The sequence below is a fragment of the Passer montanus genome, unplaced genomic scaffold (genome assembly GCF_014805655.1).
Source record: "Passer montanus isolate IOZ18808 unplaced genomic scaffold, ASM1480565v1 scaffold71, whole genome shotgun sequence".
NCBI lineage: Eukaryota > Metazoa > Chordata > Aves > Passeriformes > Passeridae > Passer > Passer montanus.
In genome coordinates, this window is record NW_024372259.1 from 3905035 (window position 1) to 3917761 (window position 12727).

Sequence of the window (12727 nt, forward strand, 5' to 3'; positions counted from 1 at the left end):
GTGTGCAGAAGGGGCCAGGTGACAGCCAGCCTGAGCTTGTTTTCCAGCCTGGTCTGACACAGCTTTGCTGAATTTGGGCAGTTCCACTTGTTGCAGCTGATTTAGGTCCTCTAAAATATCCAGGGAGCTGCTGAACCACCTGCATGAGCTGGTAAATACCAGACACTGAGTTTGCTCAAAATAGAAGGGGATGTAAACCCAGAAAGCTGTAGACATTTTTCCTTCTTCTCACTTAAACTTGGTCTTTTGGTAGAGTAGAAGAGAGAAACTGCAACGGTGTGGTAAAAAGTGGGGGAAAACCCCAAACCCTGCTCAGCACCTTTGAACTGCATGTGCTAAACTGGGAATTGCTGAGAGTGGGCCAGGTGCTAAACTGGGAATTGCTGAGACTGGGCCAGGTGCTTCCCAGCACCCTGAGACAGGGAGCAAGGGAAAGCTACAGTTGCAGGAAAACAACTGGAAAACAACTGGATCTACAGTTCCAGGAGAACAACTGTCCCAAGAGTGGAGTAGCTGAGGGTGGCTGCAGCTTCCACCTGTGGAACTCAGCAGGTGCTGAGGCAGAAACCCCTGAGCAGAGTTCAGGAATTGTGCACCTTCAGGACTACTGCAGAAGCAGCAGTGTTTGTACCTGCTGAGCTCCTGAGGAGGTTCTGCCCATGCCTCAGGTAAAAGGGAAGGGGGATAGACTGAACTTTACAAGCTGCTTTTCTTCCAGGCTGTTCAAAAATCTGTTCTGCACTGGGGGCAGCTCTCCCTGCAATCCCTCTGAGCTACAGCACGGTACCAGCAGCAGATAAAAGGTGGATGATATTTTAGCTCATGGCCCGGCCACAGCACCCAGCCAGGAGCTGCCAGCTGCCTGATGGCTTCCACACACTAGGCTGGAAGGCACAAACTGGTTTCTTGGGGCATTTTCTGGTGGTAAATCCTCCACACAAATCTTTACCTTCTTATTAAATACTTGGTAAAAAATATTGTTGAAAATAGGACTCCAGATTCCATGGGTTTGTGGCAGGCATTTCTAATATCTCTTCAGCAGACAGGCACAGGAGCTGATGTGCTGGGAAACCCTGGCACATTCTTCAGCATCAGCTCACAGGGTGGCTTTCTGAAGAAGCTGTTTCACCTCGTCTGTGCTGTCTGCAGCCTGCCCTGGTGGTGTGGCCAGGGGCAGGACAAGGGTGCTGCTGCACCAGTGACATTTCAAGGCAGTGGGTGGGTTAGGACCAAAATCCTGTTTTGGTTTCCTGATCAAAGAGCCAAGCTTTGTTCTTCACAGGCTCCCCAGATCCAGGCCCCCACGTGGGGAGGGACGTGGCCCCCTGAGAGCACGGTGTGGGTGGCTGACACTGGCCTTTCCCTGCAGCAAAGCTGGAGATGGAGATTCCAGCTGCCACGTGTCAGCAGCTCCCCCAGGAGCAAGGCTGATCCCCAGCCACTTCACAGCTACTCACATTTGGCCAGCTTCAAATCAAAAGAAAAAGTCCCATGGAAGGACTGATCTCAGTGGACTGAACCTTAAGGGAAAGAAACTTGGAATGCAAAAGAACATTTAACCCCTTAGGGTTGGTTGAAGTGTTTGTTGCATCAACAGCCAAGGACCCATTTCTTGGGTCTCAGTGGGGGTTGTTCAGGGAGCAAATACCCAAAGGGCACCCAGCTTTACTGGCTAAGTGTAGAGTTATGGCCAAATCCTGCTCTGTAGAGGATATTCTGACCTCAGGCATGCAGACATACCAATAATGGCCGTTTATACAGCAGCTTAAATAGCAGCAGCACTGCAGAGCAGTGTCCTCAGGAGAAGGTCAGGGAAGTCCCAGGGAAACCCAGCCTGCCCTTTGTGTCTCCTCTCTCCTCTCCCTGGCTCTCTTCTGCATTCCTCCTTCCTTCAGGTCCCTTTGTGCATCCAGGCTGTGGATTTGGTTTTCATTTCCCAGGTTAGAGTGGGCAGGGTGTCTCTGTGGGCAGCTGAGGGGAGCTGAGCTTTCCCCAGGGGTCTCCAGGCAAGGACTGAGGCTGTTGTGATCTAATCCTAGAATTGTGTGGCTCGTTCTAAGGAGATGAAGGATGGGGCAGAGCAGAGAGGGCTGTGAGCAGCGGGCAGGGCTGGGTGGGACACAGGCTGCATCCCCTGGAGCTGGGCCATGGAGCTGCTGTGAGTCCCCAGATCTGCACAGGTCCCTGCTCGGGCTGAGGGCAAGGCGGCAGCCTGCGCCCATCTCCACCACCTGAAATGTTTGAGTGGTCAGTGCTTGCAGTTTTCCCAACCCATGGCTGCTTTTGACAGTGTGACTTTGGGAAAGGTATTTCTGTGGGGAAGTATTTCCCCCTGGAGGAGTGGGTGCAACAAAAACTCTGCTTTCCTGCAGCCTCTGCTGTGATAGCCAAGGGCCAAGCAGACGAGATTTGGTTTATTTTTGATTTACATTCCAGCCTTGCCCCTCTACCAACAGGCTCTGTGAATCTGTTTGGGATGGCAGCGTTACACTGGCATTAGTCCAGGGTCAGATGGGACACTGGGGTCACCGAGCAGCTTTCTGGGAAACCCTCCTGTGAAAAGAGAGTCTCCTTTCTGCAGAGCTAAAAAATGTCATCTTGACTCTGAGCATCTGGCTATGCTGTGCTCCCTGCGAGACCTGAGCACGGGCTCCAGACTTCTGCAGGTTTTAATTAAAAGCAAAATGAGATGTAGTTGTTGCCACGACGACAGCAGCAACATTTTACACTTGGCAGGAGCAGTAACAAAGCACTGGAGGTGTTGGGGACTCCGCCGGGGGTTGCTCATTTCCGAGAAAGCCCAAGGAGCGCGTGAAAAGCTGCCGGGATGGGAAAACGGAGCAGAACGCTGCACTCGTGCAGCTTTTCCCGAAGAGAAATTCCATAAACACCGGGGCGGTGCCGAATGCAGCCCTGGGAGATGGGGCTGGGGCAGGTGTGGGCATCCCTTCGCTCCGTGGTGCCCCTCCGGGGGGCTCCGCTCGCCGGAGCAGGGCTGGGCTCACCGAGGGACGGGGACAGGGACAGGGACAGGGCAGGTCCCGGCACCGGGGCTGCGGTCCCGCCAGGCCTCCAGCGGGACTCGTTTGCCGGGAGCGCCCTCTGTTGTGGTGGGAGCGCTGCCGGACAGGCGGACACCGGACAGACGGACACCGGACAGGCGGGCTCGGCCTCACGGCTCACGGGCCCTGGCATCCCCCACGGGGGCTGTGCCGAGCTCCATCCCTCTGCCGCGGGGTCTGGCCCTGCAGCAAGGCCAGGCCTGCCTCTGCGAGGGGGCTGGAGATGAGAGGAAGGCGTGATGCGCTCCCAGCCCCGTCTCCTAAGGGATTGAGGTGGTGGTGTCTGGCGGTGGTGGGAGGCTATTCTGGCACCCCAAGGGCACGGTGCAGGTGAGGAGGCTCTGCTTGTGCTCGGCCCTGAGCTCCACCAGCGCCCCTGCCCCAGCGAGCTGGCCGGGCCCTGCCCTCCAGCCCTCCCCGGGCAGTGCCCAGCACCCCCTGAGGGTCCGGGGCTGACGCTCCGTGGGACACATCCCCTGCTCCCGGGTCTGGGGCTGCACGGCCAGAGCCGAACCCTCCCCGCCTGCACCCTGCAGGGCTCAGCTCCTTCCTTCACCACACCCTCGCAAGTCCGGGCTGGAAGCAGATCCTGGGGGAACACAAGAGTGGTCCTTGTTGCCGTGTGAGAGACTTTATTGGCTCAGGTGTCCTCTGTCCCCAGCCAGGACCTTTCACTGCTCACAGCAGAGTCCCCCTGGGCCAGGCCTACATGAGGAACCTGGAGAGGTCCTCCTTGATTTCAGCCTCGTCCCACGGGCCGTGGATGTTGTCCTTGAGCAGCTGGAGGCGGATGAGGCAGTAGGGGCAGAGGCAGGAGATGGCGAGCAGCAGCGAGGCGAAGAGCACGGCGCCCACGCTGGACACCGTGGCCAGCCCCGCCAGCGCGGCCAGCGCAAAGAGCACCGTCACCGCCACGTAGCAGCGCGGCGTGCGCGCCTTCAGCTTCTTCTGCAGCATGGGCCACAGGGCGAAGATCTGCATGGCGAAGGTCACCATGACGAAGGCGTGCAGGGAGCGGGGCAGGCGCGAGGCCAGGCACACCGAGGCGAAGATGGCCATGTTGAGGGACAGCGTGCTGGACACAATGGCGGCGTTGGCGCCGTAGTCGAAGAAGATGAGGTGCCCCAGGAGCATGAGGGCCGACATGGCGTAGATGGTGTCCGTGCTGATGGACTCGGTCAGCGTCTTCAGCACCGGCGAGAAGCCGTAGGTGAAGGCGGCGAACACCAGCGTGCTCTTGAGGTCAGCCCAGCGCGTCCGCCCGCTCGCCCAGCGCCCGGCCCCGCCGTCCACGGCGTCGAACAGCACGTAGCCGAGCAGGGAGGACACCAGCGCCGCTCCGAAAAGGCCCTGCGGGCTCAGCACCCCGGCGTCCATGTACCACCAGGTGAGCACGAAGACGCAGACGCTGCACAGCTGCTGCACCACCGCTCCCGACTGGAACACCACGGCCTGGTACCGGTACTGCCGGGCGTGCACGTTCTTCCGCAGCTCCTCCAGGAACCGCTGGTCCACGTAGTTATCGGGGAAAGGCTGGCGCTCGTACAGCACCTTCTGCCACCGCCGCACGGGCACCGGCTCCATGGCCCGGCACGGGGGGCTCCGCGGCCCCGCCGCCGCCGCCGCCGGAGGTGGCGCAAGGGACGCCGGGGAGCTCGCGGCCGCCACCTCCCGGCCGGAGCGCCGGGACAGGGCCGGAACCGGGACAGGGCCGGAACCGGGACAAGGCCGGAACCGGGACACGGGCCGGAACCGCGGGCGAAACCGGGAGCCGGGGCCGGGTCGCAGGGCCGGGCACCGCCACGCCTCAGAGGGGTCACTCCGCCCCGGGCTGCGCTCCCCGCTCCGTGTGGGCTTCAGCAGCTTCTGGGGGAAGGTTCAGGGCACACCGCAGCTCCGTGCTGGGGTCTGCTCGTCCCCAGAGCCGCAGGTCCTTGTGCCGCTCGCAGCTGCTGCCGGAGCGTGCCGGGGCTGTCTCGCCTCTGCCGCCCCGCAGCCGCCGGGGATGCTCCTGCCCTGGTCCCAGCCCGTGCCAAGCGCTGCCTCCCTGCAGCCGCCCATGGGATTTAGCCAGGGCCTCTCTGTGCTTGGACAGCCAGGTGCGTGCCCGGCCCGGCTGCTGGGAGCGTGACCCCAGCCCATGCTGCAAGCCCCGCTCCCTGTCCTGCTTTTCTGGCCGAACCAGGCTCCAGCAGCCAGCTCGGGAATGTGGGTGTGATGCTACAGGGCGCCCTTGCCCTGCAGCCTGCTCACAGCTCAGGCCTGAGCAGCAGGAGGAGAGCAGGGCTGGAGGGGGGCAGCTCTGCAGGGACATCCATCTTCTGTGCTGCCCATCTCCACACCAAAGGGACTCAGCAAGGGGACAGGGGCATATTAAGGGAGGTTTCACAGAGGCCAGAGGTGTTTTCCCTAGGTCTGTGTTTGCTTGTGCTCAGGTCAGAGCCTTCCCAGCCCCGGAGAGGTGCTTGCTGCTGAGGAGCTGTGTAATTTGGCCTCACCCGGGGCAAAGCAGCCCGAACAGTGCCCTGTTTGTGCTGGGGGAAGGGGCCTCCATGGCCCTGCTCTCCCAGTAGCAACAGGCAAAGAGCTGTGGGTTGTTTTCACCCAGAGCCTGCCACAGGAGACTCCCCACACAGATCCCACCTCATCAGATCCGTGCAGAGCAGCAGGTAACGCCCACACTGCTGCTGTGCCTTTGGGGGCCTCAGGGTGAGCCACACCACAGTGACACCTCACAAGTGCCACCTCCCAGCCGCGTGTCACTGCACTTGCTCGGCAGGGCAGAAGCAGCTGCTCACCCTGTGCAGGTACCCCATGCCAGGATGGAGCTGGACTCAGCTTCAGCTGCCCTCCCTAAAAGCCCCCAGCCCCACGCTTTGCACAGAGCCGTGCAGTGCCTCCATGTGCACAAGGCAGTGCCCACAGGGACAGGGAGCACTGCCAGCTCCTGTGATTGCTGGCACGGCCTTGGTGCCCAGGGCCTGGGAACTTGAGATTTTGAACAAAATGTCCTTCTCCCAAAGTCATGGAGTAAAGCTGGGCATGCAAGAGGAAAGCTGGGAGGGCAGAGAGCCATTCCTGCTGCTCTGAAAAGTGCCGTGACCACCACAGAAGAGGAATGCCACCTCCCGTGGGCATGGGCAGGGCAATGCTGTGCTCTCGCTGTGGGTGGTGGCAGCAGGTTTGCTGTAACCTGGCCCTGGGCTCTCTGCTCATCTGTGATGAGAAGGGCAGGCTGGGCTGGAGCATGAGGCTGCTTCCATGTGGCCAGTTCCACGTAGCAACACCAGTGGAGAGAACAGAGGTGATGGGTACTTTGTGTGCTCTTCAAATCTCTGCTGTGGGCCAGCAAAGTGCCTTTGGAGGCCAGAGAGTGGGAGGCTGGGGCTGGTCACTCACTCACAGCTCCTGAGCCACGCTGGGTGATGCCAGCAAAGCCAAACCCCTCGGGGAGATCCAGCACAGCAGCTGGAGCCCCCCACGGGTGCCCCCCCAGACAAGGGGATCTCTCTGGCGTTGGCTCTGCACCCCTGGCAGTGCCAGCCCAGGGCCGAGACCCACAGGGCCTGGCACCCACCCACCCCCAGCAGGGTCTGGGACGAAGCAGCTGCCACTGCTGTGCTGGCGCTGTGTCCCTGGAGGGGACAGCGTGTGACTGCCACGTGTGATGGCACCGCCCACGGTGCAAAGGGCAGCTCAGCCCTGCCGGGGTGGCCCAGACTTTGCCGCAGGGCAGTGACTCTCCGGGGCAGTGACTGTGACTGTCCTGCCTGCACAGCTGTGCCCCGCCACGGGACCCGCCACGTCACTGTCACCAGCCAGCCCTGCTGCTCAGAGGGGACCTTGTGCCATGGAGTCAGCCCTCAGCCCTCCTGGGAGCTCTCCTGGCAGGGATAAGCAAGAGCTAAGGTCAAGAATACAAAAGTCCTTTTTGTGAGCATCTAAATTCCTGCCCTGGGTTCTTGCTGACCTCCCTCACCTCACAGTTTGGTGTCCCCAAGTGCCACTGGCCTCGGGAGAGGCTGTGGGGTGCCGAGTGCTCTGAGCCCCTCTGCTGAAATGCAGGGCTGAGGAGCGGGGTGCCATGGCCCTACAAACTCTGTGCATGCTGGGGCTTGCTCTGCCCTGCCTCTGCCAAGGGACCCCACTGCAGATTTGTTTAGAGTCTGCCTCCTCTCAATGTTGGAATGCACTGCTGAAGTTGTTTGGAGGGAAGGATGGAAAAGGTGACAGGCTGGGACTGAAATAGCTGGGATTGATCTGGACCTCCACTGGAGACACTTGAATATCAAAGTATGGCAGGCACTGCTCCCCACCCCTGGCTCAGGCTGCCTCCAGGTGTGTCTGATGCCCTCAGAACGGGACCAACGCTTGTGCTGCAGGAACAGCTTGAGCAGCACACTCTGCTAGGGGCCTGAGCTGGCCTGAGGCTGCAGGATGAGGATGGATCCCTGTCCCTCAGACAGAGCTCTTCCCTGCATCCCCGAGTGTCACCCCAAAGGAATGACACGGCACAGCTATGGATCCCTGGGCCTCATTTCTCTGCCAAGCCATCCCCCAGCCTTCCCCTCTGACCCTGGAGCCAAACCCTCCCTCCACAGGAATGTGTTTCAGGAGGGGGAGGTTGGCACAGCTCCAGCTGCTGCGTTTTTCCATGTGCAGAGATCGTCTCCTGCCTTAACAGGCCCCATGACACGGGCAGTGCCTGCACTCCTGCAGTCAATGTAAGGATTGTTTGGATTCAGTCCCCAGCACAGACTGGACGACAGCAGCCCAGAGCCTTGGAGCTGGGCTGAGCCCCTGGGGGGTACAGGGCACACAGGGCTGGGAGCCCTGCAGGGCCTGCCCTCGGTGCTGCTCCAGCTCCCCCAGGCTCTCCCTCTCCTGTGTGCAGGTCAGATCTCCTGAGCTGAGATGGAGGCACCAAGGCTGCTGGAGAAACCCTGCTCAGAGCTGGCAGAGCAGTCCAGGAAAATGGGATTGGGTCTGAGAAGCCCACACTGGACTGGCATCTGCCAGGGCAAGGTTTGGGGTTTGCTGAGCCTCTTGCAGGGGGAGAAAGATGGGAAGGCTGAGGATCTGGCTGAGGATCTGGGGCAGGAGAGATGAGATGTGGAAAGACACGTGCCTGCAAGGGTGTGACCTCTGGAACACATGGCACATGGGGGCTGTGAAACTGAGCTGCCTCGCTGCTGGCATTCCCTGACGGTCAGCATGGATCCCTGTGGCCAAACAGCCCCCCCAGCACCACTCTGGGCTCTGGAAAGAGGGACTAGCCAGCCCAGCCCAGGGCCTGACCAGCTCCAGGCAGCAGGGCCTGTTTTGCAGAGGAGCTCATCAGGGTCAAGCTGTCACCTAGTAAAGATGTTTTTGGTTTTAATCTGCTTTAAAAAAAGAAAACCCCTAGGAAACTACAGCTAAAAATAACATCAGCAATGTGCTCTGGCAGTTGCAGGGTGCTCCAGGGGGATGAGTCCAAACTTCAGCTGCTCAGGTCTCATCCAGGGGGATGAGTCCAAAGCTCAGCTCAACCTTCAGCTGTATGTGGCACATCTGTAACACAGAGATGCAGGGAGGAAAGCAGACCTGGGAGATAAAATAATAAAACTGCCTGTGGGACCTGAGCATGGGTTGTCATGGAAGCTGGAAGGTGAAAACTGAGATTTGGGAACAAGGAAGGTCTTATGGTGCACATGGGTGTCTCCACAACCTGGCACAGCAGGGCTGGGCTCCAAAACAAAGCTTTGTCAACTGTTTTTTCACTCTGTTCCCCCTTGTTTAGCCCTAAATGTGTAGCATAGGGATGGCATGTGAGCTGCTGACCCAGCTCTTCCACAGTTGGTGGAAAGGCATCAAGAGCTACAGGTGGCAGAACTCTGGAAAACCTAACTGCCCAGAGGGTAAAAGCAGTGTCCCCCCAGAGGTGGTGATGCCTGGAGCCCCACGGCAGCTCCCCAGCACCAACTCTGCCCACCCCGAGCCTCCTACAGCAGCCACTTCCCTCCCCCTGCCGCTCTGGGACAGTCAGAAGTGTGAAGGGACCCAGAGTTTCTAACAAGGTTTGTAGTGTCTGCCATGGAGATATTTTTGTTCAGTTAATGGGGAGGGGGATATTGGATGAAACTGTGTATGCAAACACTGTTGGTTTTTCTAGGAAGTGTAGCTGGGAAAAGTTTGGTGTGCACAGTCAAAAAAAAAGAAGTTGCAACTCCCTGTTCAGCCTGGTGTGCCATGAGAGGATCCTCCTCTATGCTCACCTTCCCATTTGCCAAGTAAAGAAGCAAAGAAGCTTTTGTTCAAACACACATGGAAACACAGGGATTTCCCAGGAGATATCCACACCAGGAGCCCTCCCTGCCCTCTTCCCTGGAGCTCCAAGCAGGAGCCCACGTGCTGGGGAAGAGCAGGGATGTGGGGCTGAGGACCTGCAGTGCTTCTCCCAGCCACACGAGCTGGTCCTGCCCCACACCACAGGGAAAGGATGCTTGGTGTGCCTGTTCTCCTGGAGCACGAGTGCCTGAGGGGTGACACTCCTGCTGCCAGCCACCCCCTAGCTCTCTCCTTGTTTTTAAACATCTGGCAGGGAGGGGATGGAGCCAGGTGGGAATTTAGTTTATTTTAGCAGTTGGCAGAAAGGGGAAGGGAGGCAGCTGAGCCTGTGGGGTTCCCTGTGTGTGCCTGGTGAGCCCTTTGGGTCCCTCATCCCCCCACTCGATCCAGCAGAGGTGCTGCTGCTCCTGTGTGGGCTGTGCCACCCTCCCATGCTCCTGGAACTGCTGCCCAGGGCTCTGCCCACCCTGCAGCCCGGGCATGTGTGGGGGTGGGTGCCAGGTTTGGGTTTGTGCTGGGGAGGCCTTGGATGTCCTGCCCTGCTGGACCAGGCGCCTGTGACATCCCCGCTGTGGCCTTGGCTTGCGCAGGGCCAGAGAGGAAACCAGCCCTGGGCTGCACCAGGTGCTTTCCCAGCCCTTCCTCCCACACCAGGGACACAGTGAGAAGAGGGAAGGGGAAGCTTCAGCCCACGCTTCCTCCCAGAAAGGAAGGCTAAGAAAAGCTTCACTCTTTCATTGTGAACTTTTGCTGTTTCTCGGTTTCTGCATGAAATTTGATTTTTCTTTTCCCAGGGGGCTCACACAGGTGTTGGGAAGCACCAGGGGCACCAAGGCACCCACCATGGTTCACCCCACTGCAAGCCCCAAGCCCACACCACATTTCCATCACGAGAGCATGAATTAATTTGGATTCTCTGTGTCCCAGCTGTCAGCAGCCTTTGGACTTTCCCCATTCCATCAGCCCCATCAGACAGCAAGCGAAGCTCCCCAGTGGCTGAGCACGTTTGTCTTCTTCAGCACCAGGGCTCTGAGCTGGTGTCACAGCATTGCCAGGGTGCTGCTCAAGTCGTGCCAGGCTAGCAGAAGGTGGATCCCTTCCCCAGGAAGCTGTTTTCCATCCATTCCCAAGCACTGGCTGTAGGGAGGAGTGCCTGCTGTCATGCAGAGGCTCTGTGGCTGTGCAGCAGGGCCAGGAGATGCTGCAGCTGAACCCTGCCTGGGCATCCCTGCTGGAGCAATCATTTCATCTCCTATTTCTAGGCAAAGTTAAAATTTAGCCACCTGAAATGAGAAACCAAAACAGAAACGTTTTCAAAAGTGACATTCCCACCTCAATCCATTTTCTTCATCTTACATGAAGTTTTGACTTGCAGGTTTTTTTTGCTAAAACCCCACCAAGCCCCCAGTACAGAGGGGGCTCAGAGGCAGGTGGAGGAGACCTGGCCCTGGCTGTGCCCTGCAGGAGCTGCCCACGGGGCTGTCTCGGGTGCTCCCGGCTCCGTGCTGCTTTGGGCTGTGCCGGAGCTCCGGGCTCCCCGGGGCAGGGCTGGGGCCGCTGGCTGCAGATCTGAGCGCTGCTGTCCCGCAGGTCAGGCAGCCCCGGCGGTGTCACCGTGTCCCTGCCCGGCGCCAGCCCGCCTTCATCAACGCTGATCACGGGAATTAACCCAGAGCGGGCTGCGCGCACAGAGCGCTCGGGGAGCCCTCCTGCGGGAATGTGCCTCTGGACGAGCCGGGAATGTGCCGCTGGATCGGGCGGGCACTGTGACCGCGGGGCGCCCGCGGCGCCTCCCGGCATTTCGGGGAGTGCGGGATCAGAGCCCGTGCAGCTCGCGGGGTGATGGAAGAGCAATCACCTGCTCAGCTGGAGCTGCTCCTGTTTGATTTTCCAAGGAAAATTATCTCAACCTTTACTTTTTGCACAGCCTTCCTTTGGGTGTGAATCACCTAAGCTGTAAAAGAAATTGAGGTTTTTTACAAGTTTTGTGCTGGGTTCTCTCCTGCAAGTGGTTAATGGTTCATCTGAAGGCAGAGGAAGGTCTCTGAAGCAATCTTGCAATTTACAGCTTTTCCTTGACCAAGTAAGAAACAGTCAGGAAATTAAACAGGAAATTGTGTCTGGAAGGAACAAAAGTTGTGTTGTCAGAACCTGCCTATGAAAGATTTAGTTTATTTTAACCAGTAACGAGCCAAGATCAATAGTCAGGAGAGGAAGGAGTTTGTGTGAATTAAATCACACGTGAAAAAAAAAAGAAAAAAAAGGGCAACACTTGGGAAAACAAGAAGCCTTTGTAAAGAGCAGATAGGGATGAATGGCAGAGAAGGCTGTGCCACTGCAGCAAACAAATGCTGCCAAGTGCTGAAAGGCCCAGGGAGCACCCCGGGATCAGGTGTCTCTCCAGCAGCCAGCCTAAAATGCCCAAATCTCGGGGGATACTCCGCAGCCAGGCCTGTTGGAATGCTGGGTGCAGAGGACAGGCACTGCCCCATCACTGTGCAGTTAAACAGCACCACCTCCTCCTGCTGCTGCTCCTCAGGGAGGCCTCCTCCAGCTCTCCCTGCCTGGGGTGCCCAGCACACAGCCCAGCTTTGATTCCTGCTCAGCACAGTGGTGTTCCCTGCCCAGGGGATGCAGGGGGAGCTCCAATTCAGCCCCAGCATGTCACAGGAACTGCAACAGCTCGCCTTCGCTCATCTTTCCGTGAGAAATTTGGCCAAGAGCAAGCAAAAAAACCCAAACCCTGGTACAAACATGCAGCACATTTTGAGAATTCCATACTAATATCTGATCCCTGGTAACCCCAGAGGCCACTGGGTTTTGGGTTAATTAGGGGCTCTACTTAGGAGATTGGGTAATCTGTCATTTTTTTGACTCTCAAATTGCTCATCAGAGGTTGGTAAACAAGCTCAGCCAGCACTGGTATGGGTAGTGGATATGGCAGAGCTGGGGACATCAAGACCCTGCCGGGCTGATCCAGGCTCTGCTCGGGCACTGACTCAGAGGGGCTTTTCCTCCAGGATCCCAGCACTGTCACACTTCCCCTGAAATGATGTCACACTTCCCCTGTGACAGCTCTGGCTGTGTTTGGTCTAAGCTGTGCTTTCTCCTGATGGGATCACAGCGTGTGGGAGCTGTGCCAGGAAGGAGCAGCCCCACGGGCTGAGCCTGTGTGGCTTCAGAGCCTTCTCCAGTGGTCGGGGAGGCTGCAGGAATTCCTGTCCCTGGAATGGAGACAGGCCCAGCCATCCCCCGTGGCAGCGCTGAGGCCAAGAGCTCTGGCTGGCAACGGGTTAATGAATGTTCACCAGCTCTTCCAGCAGCCACATCGGCAG

General features: G+C 58.5%; 1 protein-coding gene across 1 annotated transcript; it reads right to left on the reverse strand.

Moving 5' to 3' along the window:
• Positions 1–3674: 3674 nt before the first annotated feature.
• On the reverse strand, positions 3675–4715 carry PIGC (phosphatidylinositol glycan anchor biosynthesis class C). Its single transcript, XM_039730347.1, has one exon. It carries the CDS (start codon positions 4644–4646, stop codon positions 3768–3770), a length of 879 nt encoding a protein of 292 aa, XP_039586281.1. The 5' UTR covers positions 4647–4715; the 3' UTR covers positions 3675–3767.
• Positions 4716–12727: the final 8012 nt, after the last annotated feature.